The sequence below is a fragment of the Leiobunum rupestre genome, chromosome 9, assembly GCF_980474605.1.
Source record: "Leiobunum rupestre chromosome 9, qqLeiRupe1.1.hap1, whole genome shotgun sequence".
Classification (NCBI taxonomy): Eukaryota; Metazoa; Arthropoda; class Arachnida; order Opiliones; family Sclerosomatidae; genus Leiobunum; species Leiobunum rupestre.
The window spans coordinates 11,352,074-11,370,627 of record NC_143392.1 but is presented as its reverse complement, the minus strand read 5'-3'; the positions used below and the strand labels follow the sequence as shown (position 1 = coordinate 11,370,627).

At 36.6% G+C, this 18,554-nt stretch overlaps 5 protein-coding genes across 5 annotated transcripts; 2 read left to right on the top strand and 3 right to left on the bottom strand.

Annotated features, from left to right (window-relative positions):
• The first annotated feature begins 1,751 nt into the window (after positions 1-1,751).
• On the top strand, positions 1,752-3,107 carry LOC149926524 (CBP80/20-dependent translation initiation factor-like). The gene is made up of 4 exons (XM_090158399.1): positions 1,752-2,116; positions 2,181-2,463; positions 2,535-2,710; positions 2,775-3,107. Exons 1-4 carry the CDS (start codon positions 1,904-1,906, stop codon positions 2,973-2,975), a joined length of 873 nt encoding a protein of 290 aa, XP_090014525.1. The 5' UTR covers positions 1,752-1,903; the 3' UTR covers positions 2,976-3,107.
• A 179-nt stretch (positions 3,108-3,286) lies between these two features.
• LOC149926523 (protein disulfide-isomerase A5) lies at positions 3,287-7,146 on the top strand. Its single transcript, XM_090158637.1, has 21 exons — positions 3,287-3,356; positions 3,633-3,777; positions 3,835-3,925; positions 3,993-4,058; positions 4,118-4,163; positions 4,225-4,317; positions 4,382-4,443; positions 4,521-4,587; positions 4,643-4,734; positions 4,792-4,997; positions 5,059-5,126; positions 5,188-5,282; positions 5,338-5,403; positions 5,468-5,607; positions 5,666-5,697; positions 5,766-5,933; positions 6,000-6,213; positions 6,278-6,345; positions 6,569-6,650; positions 6,724-6,857; positions 6,936-7,146. The coding sequence occupies exons 1-20, from the start codon at positions 3,291-3,293 to the stop codon at positions 6,831-6,833; spliced, it is 1,977 nt and encodes a 658-aa protein (XP_090014763.1). The 5' UTR covers positions 3,287-3,290; the 3' UTR covers positions 6,834-6,857; positions 6,936-7,146.
• LOC149926522 (gamma-butyrobetaine dioxygenase-like) lies at positions 7,016-9,118 on the bottom strand. Its single transcript, XM_090158638.1, has 8 exons — positions 8,788-9,118; positions 8,552-8,736; positions 8,253-8,476; positions 7,993-8,172; positions 7,748-7,932; positions 7,551-7,687; positions 7,352-7,483; positions 7,016-7,253 (listed from the first exon to the last, which is right to left on the bottom strand). The coding sequence occupies exons 1-8, from the start codon at positions 9,022-9,024 to the stop codon at positions 7,181-7,183; spliced, it is 1,353 nt and encodes a 450-aa protein (XP_090014764.1). The 5' UTR covers positions 9,025-9,118; the 3' UTR covers positions 7,016-7,180.
• A 4,573-nt stretch (positions 9,119-13,691) lies between these two features.
• Grx3 (Glutaredoxin 3) lies at positions 13,692-15,286 on the bottom strand. The gene is made up of 8 exons (XM_090158168.1): positions 15,119-15,286; positions 14,937-15,054; positions 14,796-14,870; positions 14,529-14,727; positions 14,385-14,474; positions 14,064-14,319; positions 13,872-14,004; positions 13,692-13,809 (listed from the first exon to the last, which is right to left on the bottom strand). The coding sequence occupies exons 1-8, from the start codon at positions 15,175-15,177 to the stop codon at positions 13,762-13,764; spliced, it is 978 nt and encodes a 325-aa protein (XP_090014294.1). The 5' UTR covers positions 15,178-15,286; the 3' UTR covers positions 13,692-13,761.
• Positions 15,287-16,553: 1,267 nt separating this feature from the next.
• On the bottom strand, positions 16,554-18,305 carry Tcs3 (Probable tRNA N6-adenosine threonylcarbamoyltransferase Tcs3). The gene is made up of 8 exons (XM_090158363.1): positions 18,086-18,305; positions 17,900-18,019; positions 17,741-17,842; positions 17,466-17,685; positions 17,227-17,405; positions 17,099-17,155; positions 16,788-16,863; positions 16,554-16,734 (listed from the first exon to the last, which is right to left on the bottom strand). Exons 1-8 carry the CDS (start codon positions 18,198-18,200, stop codon positions 16,596-16,598), a joined length of 1,008 nt encoding a protein of 335 aa, XP_090014489.1. The 5' UTR covers positions 18,201-18,305; the 3' UTR covers positions 16,554-16,595.
• Positions 18,306-18,554: the final 249 nt, after the last annotated feature.

The following is an 18,554-nucleotide window of genomic DNA, read 5'->3' as shown; positions in this document are numbered from 1 at the left end:
CGCCACCCAATTTACGAGGATTAAATCCACGTGCTTTTTACCATACGGAACTCTCGTCGATCGCGGTTGCGAATGTATAGACTACTAGGTTCCTCCTTGTTTACCAGTACCGTTCATTTATCGACGGCTAAGAACGTTCGGATGACAGAAATGGAAAGGAAATAAATTGCAGTTCCTTTTTTTTTTCAAGTACAGCCGACTCATTCCCCCAGTCGTCTTATCAGTAAATTGACTCGAGTTAGGCGCGTGGGTCCTTGGGTACCCTTATAACATAATCTAGACAGAAATGTAAATATTGACAAGTTGCCTTCCTCGTTCGACAATATTATAAATAGATGAGCCGATTGAGAGCGAGAGAAAAAGGGCGGCAAAAATTTGAATCCCGAGTAACGCGGGGAAGCCGGAATTCTTTCGTCGGGCGCCGGCGCGACTTTCTTTCGTAACGCGTGACAGTAATGTTAGGGTGGCGACTCCGTCCTTTTGTCGCCACAGTTTTTGATGAAGGATGGCTTTATTCTTAATAAAACGGACGTGCCGGATTTCGGACAATGGATTTTTTTTCCGTTGCCACCACCCGGGGACCGAGATGATAATGATGATGGGCCGCCGGTGCGTCCCGCGTAGAGAGAATAACGCGCCATTTTTATGTACTTTCTTATGATTATGTTTTTGGGGTAAAAATAATATGTCGGCTATCGTAGGGAAAGCTGGTGAAGCGTGGCAAAAGATTTGAAGGCAATGAGCGGGAAAAGACGCGACGGTCGCTATTCAATAAGCGACTTCTTGGTGGCTCTCGCGAATCCAGCGGCGCTCACGACGTACTTCGAACCTCGAGAAGGGATAGGCAACTTGAGCGGCGCCGACTGTCCTAGCTCGCTTGGAGCCTCGACGGCTGCCGACCGTGCTCTGAGCTTCCCTAACTACTGACGCCGGCCGCCAAATCGCCGCCTGCAGTACTGATACGGTATCAACGGATAAGAAACGCTCTCCTCCCGCTACCCCACACCAGCCTACTTTCAATCCCCCGTTTGAGCTTTCGAAACGGGGAAAAACATCTTTGGCGACGTCGAGAGAGAGAAAAAAAAAACGAGCTGTCTTTATCGTGGCGTATATCGACACGACCATGGGAACGTTTGAGGAGGAACATGGGAAGAAACAATCGCAGAAACCGTGATGTCCACGTAGGAAGTTTCTAGGCGAATATAATGGCTTTGACCTTCCGGTTTCTCCCAAGGAAGGAAGTCTCGGAGGCGCCTGTTCTCAGCCCCTATCATTCCTCACCCGCCCCCCCCTCTTTACAAAATTTGATCGTTTCGTGGACAATTTAATTTCGGAATTGTTACGTTGAGAGCTTCAGGCGGTAAACAAATTACTCTAAAGTGGGTTCCTAATCCGTAAAGTGATCATTCATAAATTTAAAACTTTCCTTTGAGAGAGTTTTAAAATCCTAACCTATTTTTAACGCGAAAATAAAGATCGCCCGAATTGGGATTTTTACCGCATTAACGAAGGGCGCGATAGGAATTGGGGAAGCCCAACTTTCGGGAGGTTTTGCGTTTTCTTTTTCTTATTGGTTTCTAATGTTTCGAATAATTCTAGTCAGCTTTGTGCATTAAAATTTCGTATTATGTACGTACATAAATTAGTTTTTTTTCAACTATTTTAAAAACATGAAATGATAAATACGCTCACAGATGGCGAGGTCAAGTGATAGGTAATTTGCATATTTTTATTGATTGCCTCGCGGAAGTGCGGATTCAAGGTTCACCATGACCATGGCTGCATGGCCTATATTTTCTTTGTGCCAATTTTGAGCGCGAAAACCGCTTCTTTATTGTTTTTTATCGAATAAAAGCATACCATTTGCTTAAAATACGTTTTCTTAATAAATATTTAAAACTAAATGGCTGGACGAGGAAGAGGTAGAACTCCAAATTCGGTTCTAACAAATAATAATTTCGAGATTTTGCGAAGACCTTTGCCATCTGGAGCATCAACAATAAACACTTCAACACCTTTCAATGGATCTACAATATCAAGTCCTTTTAATGGATCAGTTGGAACAATAACAAATCCCGCCACAGTAATACCGCAAACAACGAATCATCACTCTACAGTAAGCTTTTTTAAATTCCCAATAAAGGTTTTGGATTTTTAATTAATTATAAAAATTCCTTCAGGAATCAATTTCTTCAAAGTTATCGAAATTGTGGGTCTCCATGGAAAGAAATGGAAAAGTTAGTGATGCAGAAAATGTAGAAGATATCTCAAAAACTATTCAAGAATCAGTCCTTACTTCCGAAGCTCTCACTAAAACTGCTGTTGAACTTTTTAATTATGGTCTCAAAGGAAAAGATGAAGCGACAATCGCAGCGCTAGTAGTTAAAAATATTGAAAAATTCACAGTTAATGACGTTAATCTCAGGTTTATATTCTTAAATGAAATGGGATCTACTTTCGAAAGTAAGACATTTCAATTGATGCGTTTCAACTTTCAAATACCTCAATCAATGTATTGTTTTATCTTTATCTAGATATTCATATTATGAGGAAAAACAATCCAAAGCAATTTCAAAACTTTGTTTTATTATTGTGCGAAATCTCAATGCTTTTTCCTAAAATCCTTGTTGTTAGGACCGCGATGCTCGGAGCATTGGAAATGCTACTTGAAGAAGGAACTAACGAAGACATTTTCATATTTTGGGAGGAGGTATTTTTAAGGCTCAAAGTTTGTTATTCGGAAATTAATTATAATTTTTTTTGTTATTGCGCAGATAAAGAAAATTGGACCTAGATTAATTGCTGAAGAAGCTGAGAACATTGGCAATATAATGTTGAAAGCCCGAAAAGTTATTCTAGTATCCCAAACATCTAATCGTAGTCGCTGTTTACTCTTGGAGATCTTAGAGTTATACCTTAACAAATTTCAGCCATTGCCATCAAAGGTTAATAGCTTTTACAGCAGTTATATTTAAAGACTTAAATAGACCAGTATTAAAACTATGCATGCCTGACTATTACAATGTATTTTGACTTGCTGCCAAGTATGTGTATTTGAAATTCCTACCGATTGTGTTCAAATATAAAAATTTTCCAAAATTTTTTTTAAGCAATTTAGTTCTATTATTGATCATACACCATAAAAATTACTTTAACGATGGTTAAAATACCATGCTTATATATTGCATACAAAAAATTATTGTGCAATCTATTGGGTAACGATTATCGATCGCAACTACTTTCCAATAACTGGCAGCGCTGCCACGTCATTAATCGTTCAAAAAATCCTCATGGCGTTCAGTTCGAAGTGCTCTTGTCAAAAATTCCCATGGAATTTCGTAACATATTTGACGCTGGTTAGTTTATTATTTCTTTATATTCGTATCATATTACATATAATTTAACAAAACCCACATTAAATAAGGGTTGATTAACCTTTCTAATTTAATAAATGCTGATTATTTTTAACGAAGCCGAGGCTTACACGGACCGACACCTGTGATTGTAGAAGAGCCGGTCCTGCCCCCTTTAACCCTTATAAATGCCTTATTACATAATTTAATAAATAGCTTTATTAATTTTAAAAATATGTTAACGTCAGTTACTGAAATATTAGCCTTTGTTTTTTATAGATATTCCTATTGTTATTGGCCGAAGTTCTATCACAAGGGCGCAAAGTAGATAGCCGATCATTAATTGAAGACCTAAAAGATCATAAAGAATTTAGGAAATTATTAAGAACCAAAAACAATGTTTTAGTACTTTTCATTAAATCAAGTAATTTTTTCATTTTCCGAATTGTTGTTAAGAAAATCTAATAGTCGATTGCTTTAGGTAAATCAGTACTTGAAATTAATTCAATTTTTCCTACGGTTGCTGAAGATGTTAAAGGACAAGCTACATTAGCTTTTGCTGATTGCTCCGGGTAAATAAAAATTAAGCCATTAATGACAATTTTATACCCTTGAACTTCATATTCATCACTATTGTAGAGAGGGCAAGAAATTATGTAAAAAATTAAAAGTAGTTCCAGAGCCATTTGTGCTTAAACATTATAAGTAAGAATTTTTTGTATTGGAAATGTGATAAATCTTGATGATTATTTATTTTATCACAGAGATGGAGAATTTCACATTGATTATGATAGGAAATTAACGGTTCAGGTACAGTAACTGTGTTTAAATGTACATAATAAATTTATCTTATATTCTTTATGTGTTTCAGTCTATGGTAAATTTTTTAAAAGACCCATCGGGTGATGCTCCTTGGGATGAGGATGAAACAGCTAAAGATGTTTTGCACGTTACGGATACTAGTGTTAGTATATCGATAAAATGTTTTATTTTGTTAAATTGGTTGATATCTAAACTAATTCAAATAGGCCTTAGGAAAATTATTGCACAAAGAAAAATTGGGTGTTATGGTCATGTTTTATGTACCTTGTAAGTTTCTATTTTTATCGCTTATCGCTTTACGATTTCAATGAAGTATATTTTAACATATTTTATTTTTATTATCGGGTGTAAATTCTGCATGAGGCTAAAACCTGAGTATGCAAGTGCGGCCACTGAGCTGAAAAACCAAGGTGTAAGTAGTATAATTATTTTAATCAATCTTGAAGATTAAATAAAATATTTGTTAGATTATGGCTGCTATGGACGTAAATAAAGCGGAAAATGCAATTGTCAGGCGACATTTTAACATTAGTGGATTTCCAACCCTTTTATATTTTGAGTGAGTAATCTAATTTTAGTTTTTTAGTTGTTAAATAATTTTAAATATTTTAATTAGAAATGGAAATCTGAAGTACAAATATGATGGAGAAAATACGAAAGATGATCTCGTCAAATTTATGAAAAGCCCTGGTAAACTTCCCGAAAAACCTAAGGAAGAAGAATGGTCAGAAACAGAAAGTGACGTAGTTCATTTAACAAAGGACACTTTTGATCAAACTTTAAAAGCTCAATCATCAATATTAGTTATGTTTTATGCTCCGTGTAAGTTACTTTACATTCATTTAAATAACAATTATGCGCTAATGTAAATCATAATCTAAAGGGTGTGGGCATTGTAAGAGAATGAAGCCTGAAATGGATAAAGCTGCCTTAGAGATCAAACTGTCTAATGTAAGAAAATTGCAATTTGTCTTGTTTTAAAACATAAAATTTTAAAATTGCGATGTAACAGATACCGGGAGTATTAGCTGCAGTAGATGCTACTAAAGAAAAGAGTTTGGGTGAACGGTTCAAAATTACTGGATATCCATCAATCAAATATTTCAAGTATGATCCGATCACCAAATATTTGATATTGAAATAATAATATATTACTTATTAGGGATGGTGAATACGCTTTTGATGCAAATGTAAGAACTTCTGAGAAAATTATAGAGTTTATGAAAGAGTAAGTATTATTATTTTAAATTCAAAATATAATTATAACTAAAGAAAATTGAAAATGTTTGCAGTCCAAAAGAGCCCCCACCTCCACCCCCACCAGAAGCTCCTTGGCATGAAGTACTGAGTGACGTTGTTCATTTGGATGAGGAAAACTTTAAACCTTTCTTAAAAAGAAAGAAACATGTTTTGGTTATGTTTTATGCACCTTGTAAGTTAGGCTTATATAAATTATGTTTTCTTTTTATTATAATAATTTTTTTTTCAAGGGTGTGGACATTGCAAACGAGCTAAGCCCGAAGTACATCCTAAATTGCACATTTTATCTATTTAAGTTTGTGATTTTTAACCGAAAGTTAAAAATTTTAGGTTGAATTAGCCGCTAAAGTTTTTAAAGATGAGCCAAAAGTTGAATTAGCAGCGGTGGATTGTACTCAGCACAACTCAGTTTGCAGTGCTTTTGAAGTTCAGGGATATCCCACTTTCAGATACTTCAATTATTTAAAAAATTCAAAGCCTTACGAAGGGGGGAGAACGGTAATTTTGACAAGAGTATATTGGAAATCTTGACGTCGAAACCATTATTACAAATTACAATTACAGGAGACTGATTTTGTGGCCTTTTTGAAAGGAATGGTAGATCCAAATCAAGCTACCACCACGCCACCACCACCACCGCCACCTCCCGCAAAAATTGAACCAAAGGAATGGTGGTCAGAATTTTCAGGCAGTGAAAATTTGAATCACCTTAATTCTAAGAATTTTGATGATTTTATTAATAAAGAAGAATCTGTGCTAGTGATGTTTTATGCACAATGTAATTTATATTGGTTTTAGAATGTTCAAAATACATTTAGTTCAAACATTATCATTTTAACTAGGGTGTGGACACTGCCAGAATTTCAGAAAAACTTATTCCGCTGCATCCACAAAAATTATTAATGATAAAGTAAGTTTTTTACTAATATCAGTAGTATATTATATATCTCTTAGACAGAAGTATTCATCTTCCTATCTGCTAATATTATTTGCTTGAAACATGTACCTTACTACCTTCTCATGGAAGTCTTTTTACTATTTAAATAAATTTGCATGTTTCATTATTATACCCTTGATGGATACTTCCCTCATAAGATACTTCTGCTAATATTAACTACCATTCTTTGTTTTAGTTAATTGGCAAATTGGCTACTGTTGATGCAGTAGCAGAGAGAGATTTAGCTTCCAAATATAATATACAAGGATTTCCAACACGTACGTTTTATTATCTACAAATATTATTTCTTAGTTAATTGTCACTTTTAATTTTCTTCATGTACATTTTCAGTAAAATACTTTAGAAAAGGAAAATTTGTTAAAGACTATTCCCAAAAAAGGACGGTGGAAGATTTAGCTAATTTCTTGAAAGTGGAATCGGCGACTAAAGAGGAACTGTGATTATTTAGAGAGTAAAATTAAAATGTAAGTTTCCTAACGGGTATTTTCTTAATGATCAATTGGGGCATTATTTTATTGTAATTATTTGAAATTTTATCTCAGAAAACTGGGCAGATAAAATTAATAGGCCAAAATGAAACAAAAACTCTAAAAACTGCCATAATGAAGTAATTAAAACAGTAAAGGGTGAAAAAATGACTCTTATAGTCATAATTTTAATGTGACAAAAGGTAGTCAAGATTTTTTGGGATGGGTTATAAAATTACAAAATATCTGCTGAAAATGTAGGTAATAAAAGTTATTTTTCCATGAATTATTTTTAACATGATTGCTTAGACGTTTAAAAATTATTTATCTTCCAACATGTTTTCGTAAAGTGACATGACTTCTTGTAGGTCCATATATGCCCCTTCCAGATGCCTGTAAAATGGTAATGTTTTGACGCAACAAACTTGCTTTTAAACTGGGACTGACGTTATTTGAAACCCAATTACGTAATTCGATATGCCGCGACGTACCTGTCTATTTTAGTAGGGTCATACTCATCCCTAGCGTGTAATACTCGCCTGTTGTCAAGTACAACCAAGTCTCCTGAGTGTAAGAAGAACTTCCACTTTAATTCTTCAGAGTGAATTTTATTCAACAAAACTCTATGAAAAGGATGCTTCATTTAGTAAAATTTCCATTAGGCGACTACTAGTTTTGTTCGTGTCTTACTTGTATGCTTGGTAGAAAGGGACAATTTTGTCCGTAGGTAAAATAGGTGGACGCAGAGAGAACTCGTTATTAAAGTATTCGGTAATACGACCCGCGCTGTCGGTACCTATTAAACTCCTCTCGGTTCTAAACCATCGCTGAAAATAATATATTTCAAATTAACATGGGTTCGTATATTACAAAATTAGGAATTATACATTTCTTTGGGCATCCAAATATGTCAAGACGACTGGAGTTTTGCTTATAATTTCAAAATAATCAGGGTGGGTATTTCTTAACCATTCAATGGCCAAAAACGAATCAGCAAAGAATGAAATTCCACCAGCCTCTTCTAAATTAGAATTGATGCATTGGGCTTTTATGCAATGCAGTAACTGCAAAGCTAGAAAAGAAATGTAAATTTGGAGTTTTGATTAGATAAAGGGAAGTTTTAATTATTTACTAGGTGAGTTGCGCATATAGGATAAATCGGTGTGATAATCGAACTTTTTTGCCGTGTACGTTAGATGTGTTTTGGGATGGGGATTGATTTTCACTTGGAAAGTTTTCCCGTATCCCGTTTCCATGATTGGCCCCATTCTTTCCGCTACTTTAATGATTTCGTTCTCTTTCGCGGGGACATCTTTGTGGATAAAAGAAAAATTAACAAGTTTGTAAAGAACAATATATTCGCCTCACTCGTGAATCGACTGGGTTATTCACCTTTGAGAAGAGCTATGCCATATTTATTGATATTATCAAGGACGGAGAAAAGCCCGTTTCTCGTCTCCATGAATTCGCGAAACGGCACATTTAGGTTTTCTTTTTCTATTAATTTTCTGTCCCATAATTGTGCTGGCGGAACTGGGCTTTCATATTCAATGTCGGTCAAGTTAAATTTTTGATCCGACGCGTTTTTAGAGTATACGGGTATAAATTGATATAACCTGTAATGTAAACCTATTCTTAATCCAAAGTCATCCTGGCTTTGAGAGGAAATTGAATGGCGTTTAATGTCTTACCATTCTGGTAAATAAGTACTGATGTGCTTCCCATGTTTATTTTCCCATTCAATGTGCAAATTTCCCGTTTCCGAGTCGATTTTGTGATAGTTAATTTGAAAATTGATGTCCGCCTGGGATATTTCAAAAAGTTTGTGTCTCGTAGTTTTGTCCACGCATGTTTCGCATTTGCAACTATCACGGAGCTAAAATAATAATTAATTTGGAAGAATTTTATTTAAAGAATTGATAATTACCCAAATATTTTTAAAGTCGCAGTAATTTTCGTCCACAAATATAACTCGGAAAGTTTCCTTGTCTAAAATCAGGGCGTTTTCGATAGTTTTAATATGTTTATTCGAAAACGTTGTCGATAAATTCGAGCTGGCTGCACAACATAAAGCACTTAGTTTCATAATGGGCTTATAACGTTGATGCCAATTTGTCACTAATTTGAAAGTGCCGTACCTTAAAACACGATTTAAAGAGGACATTTTGGGAACTGTTTGAAAGAAGGCAGAAAAAATGTGTCTTTTAGCACTAACTTTGATTTATAAAACTGGTTTATCTAGCGTTGCCTGTTTTTCCCACTGTACTTGTGACAAGTTCAAGGCAAACTTTGTGCGGATTTAATGACAACACATAAATTTAATATTTTCCCCCCACTGATAAAAATTCAGCTCTATTGTATGGGCATACATGTAGAAAGAGTGATAAGGACATATAAATATATGACAGTAGCCAGAATAATTTGAGCCTCTAGAGCTGAAAAGTGCAGGGTGCAAAATCAGTTAAGTGGGTTCACAGGGTGCAGAATTAAAGATTTTAGGGGCCCAACGAATTTTAAGTTGCCCTTTTTTGACTGACCATTTTATTTTTCATATTTAAAAACACAACATAAAATCGTTACATTGAGAATGGTGGAATTGCTTGTTTTTCTATTAATGCTCTCAAGAGCTCCGAAGAGCGTTCTTTGAGCAAGTTTTTGCATATTCTAAAGCACTTGGTTCACACCAAAGATAATTTAAACTCGTACCCTAGATTTGAAATCACTCTCTCGCGCTTTGCCGATAGCGTTTACCCACTTCCAGTGGCGGACTGGGTCTAATATTTTGGGCTGCCAAAAGACAAAGGGCCCCAGCTTTAACAACTATAACGCTATCATGTTTGAGGGGACCACTTCATGAACGGTCCGTGGGGCCCACCTGCCATCGGGCAGGTTCACTCTATGGCCAGTCCGCCACTGCCCACTTCCCGCTTCAACTCAGAAAAAATTCGCTCCATGGTTTGCGGCTTTGCGCCTTACCGCAACCGATGGAGCCCGATTTTTCTGAGGTCACGTGCCGGAAAAGGGTAAACGCTTCGTAACAAAACCGTCAATGGGGTACGAATCTAGGGTAAGAGTTTAAATTATCTTTGTTCACACGGAACTAAGAGCCACTTTTTCGCGTGTCGTTTTAAGCTCGATAATAAGTAGGGTTATCTTTCTTAAGGAAGATAAGATTTAAATTGAATCTCGGAAACGTTATTAAAATTCACGGAATGACTTTACTGCGTAAGGTTTCAAAGGCACAAGATAATGCTTGTATATTGTCTCCGCCAATAGGTTCGAAGAAAACTTGCGAAATACCATAACTTTCTTTGACAATTACCCTTCTATTAACTCAATCTTTTTCCCCTTATTAAATGAAAAAAACACCTTAATTAAATACTCAATTAAACTCCTGAAATTTCTGTGATATGAAGTTAAGAGGTAGGTGGGTGGTTTGTTGCACTCGGCTTTGGCTAAAATCCACGGGTGCCCGATTTAAGAGCATAACCCCAAACGATTTTCATATATTCAATAGGTACCTGACCCCTGTAAAACAATGAGAGCTATATTTCATAGTTATAACACCTTTTATTGCATAGAAGCCCTTGAAAAAGGGTAACTCGCTTGTCAGCATAGGTTCTGCCAGAAGAAAATAAGGGAAGTACGTATCTGTAGCTTTGAGCCATAGAAGTCGTCGTGTGACCCACGAAAATGCCTTTTTACGCATAATAAACCAAACTGAAAAAGTAGTTCCACTTTTGTTTTGATTCAACTCGGCTATAAACGACGAAAGCAAATACGCCTTAGCTCAATTAGCAGAGAATGAGAAGGACATTATGTTACAATTGTTCTATTTAAGAAAAATTGATTTTTTAAACGGTGTATTCATCCGCGATTTCCCGCCAAACCGTTTTGGCGCGAAAATTCGTGAAAAGTGACGCCTTTCCGAAGCTGACTAGAAGCGTACTTCCCCCTATTTTCTTCTGGTTCTGCTAATTTGTACTCAAAGAAATCTGAACTGTAATTAATTATATAAGATTTTGGAGTAGGGTAAAAAGAGCAATTTTACTAACAATGTAAGAGTAAAAATGGCTGCCTGTGGCCTTTTTCGCAGGTAAATTCTAGATAGTAGGCGATTTAATCAGTTTACCCTCTTTAGCCCCATGCACTTGTGATAAGTAAAAAGTGTAACCCCAATACCCTGACCATGCCGAATAGTGTAGAGTAATTATCTCCACTACGGGAGAACCTGACGCCAAGACATTTTGTAGCAACGACTAATGATTATATAGTCTTGGCTTAAGCTTCAGCCAACCAGCGGCCATTCATTGACTACGGCAAGCCGCTAGCGCCATAACATGGCCACGGCCAACTGCGCATGCGCTCGTGTTCTCTCGCCCCATAGCGGCCCGCTCAAAGAATTTCAAATCAATGCATTGGCGCGAAACTAAGGTTTAGCGATTAGTGTCATCGTCGTATTATTATTACAGCGGCCTTTTGTTTTCCTTATTTTTTTCGGCGGTAAGGATAGATTTTTACGAGGAGATTAGGAGGGGATTTTGTTTTTGGACGCAATTTCATTTTTAATTTAATAGTTGACCTTTCTTTTACTTTTTGGGTTGGGTTAGTGGTGTCGGCGAATACACGACCGAAAGAATTGCCACAAAAAACGTTAAAAATCCCAAGGCCGTAATATTAGTTCCACATGGATGAATTAATTAATTATTCTCTAAGCCTTGGCGCGTGTCAAAAGGTTTAAAGGGGCTCCAAAGTTCATTGGCAAAATGTGTGTAAAGTCAGTAATTATCGCATGGGACAAAGAGGGAGGGGGTACCGCGGTTGTTATCACATGGGAAAAGGGGGAGGGAGTACCAAGGTAATTATCACATGGGAAAAGGGGGAAGGGGTACCACGGTAGTTATCTCATGGGAAAAGGGGGAAGGGGTACCACGGTAGTTATCACATGGGAAAATGGGGGAGGGAGTACCAAGGTAATTATCACATGTGGAAAGGGGGAAGGGGTACCACGGTAGTTATCACATGGTAAAAGGGGCGGAAGAGGTACCACTTTAGTTATCACATGGGAAAAGGGGGGAAGGGGGTACCACGGTAATTATCACATGGGGAAAAGGGGTGGAAGGGCCTTACTGGGGTGGTTCTACTACCATGGAAATTATCCCCTGGGAAAAAGCGGGAGTAGGCCTTACTGGGGGGGGGTCGACTATGGGGTAAAGGGTACCACGGAAATTATCGCGTGGAAAAAAAAGGTCGCGGGCCTTACTGCGGTGGTTCGACTATGGGGTTAAGGGTGCCACGGTAATTCTCGCATGGGGAAAAGGGGGAGGCGGCCATACTGCGGTGGTTCGAATATGGGGAAAAGGTTGCTTCGAAACACACCACTAGCTGAGGGCCCGCCTGTAAGGCGGGCTTCTCAGCTAGTCTATTAATAACGCTTTACCCGGGAACTTTGGTATTCTGCGTAAATCAACGCTCAAAATCGGAAAAGGGGGGCTGTTGCGCCCCCTGTTTACCTAACAGAGCTCTAAAGTGCACACAGTGCAGAGGTATAGCAGTAATATAGATTAAAATTAAACGGGATTTTCAAGTCAGTCGAATCCAAAATTATAAGACTGCGTAATTGTTTTTACATGGGGGGGGGGGGCTGTTGCGCCCCCTGTTCAACTGACAGAGCTGAAACGTGCACACAGTGCAGAGGTATAGCAGTAATATAGATTAAAAATGAAACGGAATTTATAAGTCAATCGGATCCAAAATGATAAGACTGCGTAAAAATGCTAAGCCTTCGTTAATTTAAATTTAAATCTGGTTAAATATCCGCAATACCCATCCTAATAGGTGTTTCTATAAAATACGTTAGGTCACATGTAAATGTTTTTTCTACGTCACTAGCTTAAGTTTTTGAAGATAGAGAGCGTGCGTTGGAGTCGATAAAGATTTTGGTATTTGAAGTCGACGTGCGAAACGCGCGTGTCAATAAATTAAAGCATTAAAAAGCTTAAGCTCGTGACGCGGGGAAAAACATTTTATACATTTAATTTTTTTATTTATTTTATAGAAACACCTATAACTACATCGTTTCAAAGTTATACCTCAAATCGCACGCGAATAGCGTTAAAATTAGGCCAAAACAAGCTAAGCCTTGGTTAAATTAAAATTAAGTCTGGTAAAATATCCGCAATGCCCATCCTAATAACTACATCAAGTTTCAAAGTTATACCTCAAATCGCACGCGAATAGCGTTGGCCATACACGGCTCCGTTAAGTACGTGTCACACTTATTGGTTACTTCTGGCCATACACGGTTCCGTTAAGTAAGTGTCACACTTACTAGTTACTTTTGGCCATACACGGAGCCGTTAAGTAAGTGTCACACTTATTTGTTACTTCTGGCCATACACGGCTTCGATATGCAAGTCACGCACTCTGCGTAAGTGTCAAACTTATTTATTTCTTCTGGCCATACGCGGCTTCGATAAGCAAGTTACGCCATGGACACTGTATCTCTAATTAATATTTCATTTTTTAATTTAATAGTTGACCTTTCTTTTACTTTTTGGGTTGGGTTAGTGGTGTCGGCGAATACAGGACCGAAAGAATTGCCACAAAAAACGTAAAAAATTCCAAAACTTTTAAAATAAATTTAAAAATGGAATCTTCATTTGCGGCCAAAAAATACTCTCATAATCTCTGCTTTAAATTCTATCGTTTCCATTGGAAAAAATAGGCCGCTGTAGTTTAATTTTGCCACAAATCCTAAGTGCTGCCTATTTAAAATACGCCAGATCAAGCACTTTAATATTTTATTTTGAAATTAACAAAATATTGTGTAAGCTGACAATTTATGTTTATTACACTTTTGCAAAGTTAACATAATTAAAAACGCAATTTCTGAACAATATTATTCTCCTTTTAATGTAGCTTCCAGTTCTCCCGTTTCTTTAAGTTCCTACAAAAACATTTAAAATTTGAAATTATTTATTTAAAAAATTAAATTACCATTATAATTACTTTTATTATATCAAGTCCACCAATAAAACTGCCCTTTACATATATTTGAGGGTATGTAGGCCAATTTGAAAAAGTTTTAAGTTCTTGGCGAACTGTCTCGTCTTCTAATATGTCGAATGTACTGTATGGGATGCTAAAAGGAAAAAGCTCGTAAATGCAGATACATAATATTGTATTTTACTATTCAATTACTTAGTTTCTTTCAAAATGCCCATTAACGTTCTACTGAAACCACATTTGGGAACTTGGGGGTTTCCTTTCATGAATACCATAACTTTATCTTTCTTTATTAGCTTCTCAAGTCTGGTTTTTATGTCTTCCTTTTTAGGTAGTAATGTATCCAACTCTTCACTTTCGTTTAATTCCTTTAGGATGTCAATACCACCGATTAATTCTCCCTTTAAGTAAAGCTGAGGATAAGTTGGCCAATTGCTATACTCTTTTAAACCTTATAGACAAAATTTAAAAGTTAAAATGGTCAAAGTAACCCAGGTAAAAATAGTTATTATCTACCTTGACGAACAGCTTCGTCTTGCAAAATGTCGAATGTGGAATAATCTGCATTTTTTTCATTCAGTAAAGCTATCACTTGTTTACTAAATCCTAAAATATTTATTAGAATTTGTCCTCTAATTACTAATAATAATCAAAACTAACCACATTTTGGGTCTCTAACATTGCCTTTCATGAATAACATGCAAGGAGCTGCATTTATTAAATTTTTTAGTCTAGTATTGAGCGCTTCTTTAGTTGATGTTGCAGCAAAGGTGGGTAACACTTTGGATAAATGCGCTTTAACTGCTTTGATAAATTCTGGTACGTTAGCACCATCTAGACGTTCAACGACTTTACCCTCCTTTGAAATGAAACATTTTTCAATAAGAGCAGTGTAAGAAGCTTCTTTTAAAAAGGACACTTATTTACCCGAACAAATAGGAAAGAAGGAACAGATGATATTTGATTTGAGGTGGTGACAGTTGGAAAATTTTCAGCTTGAATCTGTTTAGAGGTACGTTTATATTATGCGAGTTAAAATTTGGTTTTTATAAAACTTAATTTAATAACCTTTGCAAATAGGGCATTAGCGTTTGCTTTATCGTTGGATAGTTCCTCCATTACATCATTCATTTGCTCACATTGCGGGGCCCAATCCGCGTAGAAATGAATGACAACCAGTTTTCCCCTGATATAGGAAAAATATTTATTTTTAAGAAATTAGATTAATGAACAGTATTTAATTTATTAACTTATTAGATTCATTGAAAATGTTCTTAAATTCTTCCTCGTTTGGAATATCCATCACCATTTCTTTGCCAAAGAGCACTCAACACACTTACTCTGACTCGGGACCTTTCACTACACCGCCCTAAAATGTGCTATTATCGTAGAGCGATATCGATTCGTCTGTCCGTAACAACGTTGCCAAATGATTTTTTGTTGACTTTCTATGAGAAAGGACATATTATCAGCCATTCGCTAAAGGTTCTTAATGAGGAAAAAACTATTTATATTAAATTAACAATGAAATTATAGTATGGAGACTCCAATTTTTTTTATTGGATCTTGGAGGAATAAAACAAGTATACAGGAGTTGCGGAGAGCTGCGAAATCGGTTTCGTCAGTGACCGTGAACTCGCGCGAGAAAGAGGGGTTCAAACGCGACTAGCGCCAGCTGCATACGGAAGTTTGCAACTATTCTCATTTTATAGCATTGTTTTCGCGTCGTCTGGTTTGTTTTGAAACATTTCTAAATTATTTGCGCCTTTTTGCAAAATGACTCTTATTTGCTTGGAGGAATAAAACAAACCAGACGACGCGAAAACAATGCTATAAAATGAGAATAGTTGCAAAATCCGTATGCAGTTGGCGCTAGTCGCGTTTGAACCCCTCTGCCTCGCGCGAGTTCACGGTCACTGACGAAACCGATTTCGCAGCACTCCGCAACTCCTGTATACTTGTTTTATTCCTCCAAGATTGGATAAGCCAATCACCACTGCGTCTTTATTACAATGGTGAGCCTGGCCGTCTTTTTGCTAAACATATTTTCTAATATAGTTTTCCATTGGGAACCTCGGAAAGGAAAAATCGCGTTCCATTGGGTCAAAAAGAGTAATTCCGAAAGGGGGCCACGCCTTTGACCCTGTTAACCCCTCGCGAAGTGCTCGGTGCTGCCAGAGGCACCGAAAAGTGCAGCTCAAGTTTTGTATTTCATTGGGAGGTCCCAATGTCCGTCGAGAAAAATATACACTAATGGGGAGGTTCGACGTCGGATACCCCGAGAAACTCCCAGGGAGAGTGATTAATTAATTTAATAAATCCAAGGATGACGTAAGAAGCAAAATCAGAGGATGCTCGGAGCAACCGCAATGGAAAACGCTATAACACATAATGCGGTTTTATGGACTTTGGCGGGAATTTCAAAGGTAAAAATGAAATTATATTATAAATCCAAGAATTATTTATTACATTTAAATTTTATCCTCCAAACAATGAGGCAGAAATCCCGATCCCTTTTGATCACTGCTCCCTTGTTTACATAGTTTTAGTTTATAACCTTCTAAATTTATAAATGATGAAGTTATGTACGGGCATACCAATGTTCCATAGACGTGGTTCAAAGTTGAATCGTCATAGCTTAATAAACTCCTGGCCATATTTGTATTAACAATAAAAAAATCTTATTTTTAAATATTTTATTTGCATAAAGTGATGATTAACAAATAATTATTTTCTCCAAGTTATTTCAACTTCATCCGTTCGAAACCTTTGATGACATGTTGTTTCTTCCATTGGAGTAATTTGGCCGGTTTTAAACATTTCCCATCCTGCTTGCGCTATCATGGCTCCATTATCAATACAATATCTAAAGAAAAAGATTATAAACTCTTTTAAAATTCTTAATAATTTTTTTTTTACCTTTCATCGATTGCAAATAGCTTTGCATTCCTTTCACTGGCCATAATTTGCATCATTTCTTGTAATCTTTCATTGCCTATATTTGAAGATGTACATCAGAAGAAGTCACTCTATATCTAATTAGAACAAAGGTTAAGCCAGTGATAGAAAATGGATAGCGGAACCAATCTGTGCACAATAAAGGAACGGTTACACTCCTACATGTGGGCTTAAACCATCTATTATCAAGTAACAAAAAATGAATAAGAAGTTCCTCCAGGGATAACTAAAATGTGTGGATTTCTATAGTAAGTTCTAGGAAATGAACTTACATCCAACTCCTCCTACAATTAACACCTCTTGCGCACCACAATGGGCCATAGCCCTTTCTAAAGAAACAATTTAAATGATAAGTAATTAAATTGAAATCAAATTTAAGGCCAAAAATGTATTTATAGACCTGTAGTTTCAATCAACATGGCAAAGACAGTTTCTTGTAAGGAGAAACAAAGATCTTCTTTGGTGTATTCTTTACTGGCTAAAAGCCCTTCAGCTCTTTCTTCGATATAAGAAAGCAGCCCCGAAAATGAAACATCCATGCCTTTGACTACATAAGGTAGCTGCAAAAGCTTTTTACCTCTGTAAATAGTTAGCAAAATTAACCTGCATGTAAAATTAATGTAAAAATTATCAAAATACTTCTTGGCTAGTTGTTCAATGTTATAGCCAGGACTGGGGTCGTTTGATAGCATTAAAACTCTTGCAAAACGATCTAGGCAGTTACCAACAGCTATATCTATAGTTTCACCAAATATTCTGTATCGTCGTTGACTGTAAGCTATAACTTGAGTATTTCCACCACTAACATAGAGAACAATGGGATTATCTGCACCTGTAATAAGCCTTCCCATTTCTATGTCTATGCATATTTTGTTAAGGGTTTTTTTTCAAAACTGATTAAATTGAGAGGATACGTCCAATGCAGTGGTTAACGCCAATTATGGGTTTCTTCCATAGTTGTGCCACTGTTCTAGCCACCACAGCTACAGAGACTAGAGGTGCTCCCATTCCTGGACCTATGCAGTGTTGACAATTAATAATTATAAAGTATTAAACTAAGGGTTTTGTAGTACCTTTGGTGTAACTAACAGCATCAATATCCGTCCCTTTAAGACCAGCTTGATCTAGTGCTTTTTGAAGTAAATCTAAAATGTGTGATTGGTGGTGTTTCGCCGTGTCTCTGGGCAAAAACCCTTAAACGAAAACGTGTTTTAAATATAACACGTGTTTGTACGGTTAAGCCTTTCAGCTGTCAATACCTTCTCCAGGTTCGGTTATGTATGTAACGCGGGGATTTGATAGAACTTCTCCATCTTTTATTATACCAATTCCTAACTTATTAGCACTCCCTTCGAATCCAATAATGATTGGCATACTTAATTAGGGTATATATTTTTTGTTAATTAATTACTATATAAAAAGCACTAAGCGGTTCAATAACTGCGCCAATCTTCAGTAGAATTAATAGCAGACGCCGCTATCCTACTTCTGCAAGCACCAAGCAGACCAGGGTGGGAAATAAGGATTTTTGTGAAAGTGGACAGGTGACCAGTGACCCCCCTTGGTCTAGAATAAATAAACTGGACCACGACCAGCGCACGTTATCTGCTACATTAGAATAGCGTGTTTTAACTTTTAGCCGTTTTTTTTGGTGAATTCTAGGGCTGTGCGAGTCATAGAAATATAAATGAGACTAGAACCACGGCGCTATCCGGTAATATCAAGAGA

What these genes read in the sequence shown, in the direction of transcription:
- LOC149926524 (XM_090158399.1), top strand. Translation starts at nt 1,904, where the DNA reads ATGGCTGGACGAGGAAGAGGTAGAACTCCAAATTCGGTTCTAACAAAT. An exon ending in AATGGGATCTACTTTCGAAA is followed by an intron (nt 2,464 to 2,534) that starts GTAAGACATTTC and finishes ATCTTTATCTAG; the next exon opens with ATATTCATATTATGAGGAAA. An exon ending in TTTTCATATTTTGGGAGGAG is followed by an intron (nt 2,711 to 2,774) that starts GTATTTTTAAGG and finishes GTTATTGCGCAG; the next exon opens with ATAAAGAAAATTGGACCTAG.
- LOC149926523 (XM_090158637.1), top strand. Translation starts at nt 3,291, where the DNA reads ATGGCGTTCAGTTCGAAGTGCTCTTGTCAAAAATTCCCATGGAATTTC. An exon ending in CCATCAATCAAATATTTCAA is followed by an intron (nt 5,283 to 5,337) that starts GTATGATCCGAT and finishes ATTACTTATTAG; the next exon opens with GGATGGTGAATACGCTTTTG. An exon ending in CTTACGAAGGGGGGAGAACG is followed by an intron (nt 5,934 to 5,999) that starts GTAATTTTGACA and finishes TTACAATTACAG; the next exon opens with GAGACTGATTTTGTGGCCTT.
- LOC149926522 (XM_090158638.1), bottom strand. Translation starts at nt 9,024, where the DNA reads ATGTCCTCTTTAAATCGTGTTTTAAGGTACGGCACTTTCAAATTAGTG. An exon ending in TGGCATAGCTCTTCTCAAAG is followed by an intron (nt 8,173 to 8,252) that starts GTGAATAACCCA and finishes TTATCCACAAAG; the next exon opens with ATGTCCCCGCGAAAGAGAAC. An exon ending in CTATATGCGCAACTCACCTA is followed by an intron (nt 7,933 to 7,992) that starts GTAAATAATTAA and finishes TTTCTTTTCTAG; the next exon opens with CTTTGCAGTTACTGCATTGC.
- Grx3 (XM_090158168.1), bottom strand. Translation starts at nt 15,177, where the DNA reads ATGGTGATGGATATTCCAAACGAGGAAGAATTTAAGAACATTTTCAAT. An exon ending in CTAATGCCCTATTTGCAAAG is followed by an intron (nt 14,871 to 14,936) that starts GTTATTAAATTA and finishes ACCTCTAAACAG; the next exon opens with ATTCAAGCTGAAAATTTTCC. An exon ending in CTTCTTTCCTATTTGTTCGG is followed by an intron (nt 14,728 to 14,795) that starts GTAAATAAGTGT and finishes TTCATTTCAAAG; the next exon opens with GAGGGTAAAGTCGTTGAACG.
- Tcs3 (XM_090158363.1), bottom strand. Translation starts at nt 18,200, where the DNA reads ATGCCAATCATTATTGGATTCGAAGGGAGTGCTAATAAGTTAGGAATT. An exon ending in TGCTGTTAGTTACACCAAAG is followed by an intron (nt 17,843 to 17,899) that starts GTACTACAAAAC and finishes AACACTGCATAG; the next exon opens with GTCCAGGAATGGGAGCACCT. An exon ending in ATTGAACAACTAGCCAAGAA is followed by an intron (nt 17,406 to 17,465) that starts GTATTTTGATAA and finishes AACTATTTACAG; the next exon opens with AGGTAAAAAGCTTTTGCAGC.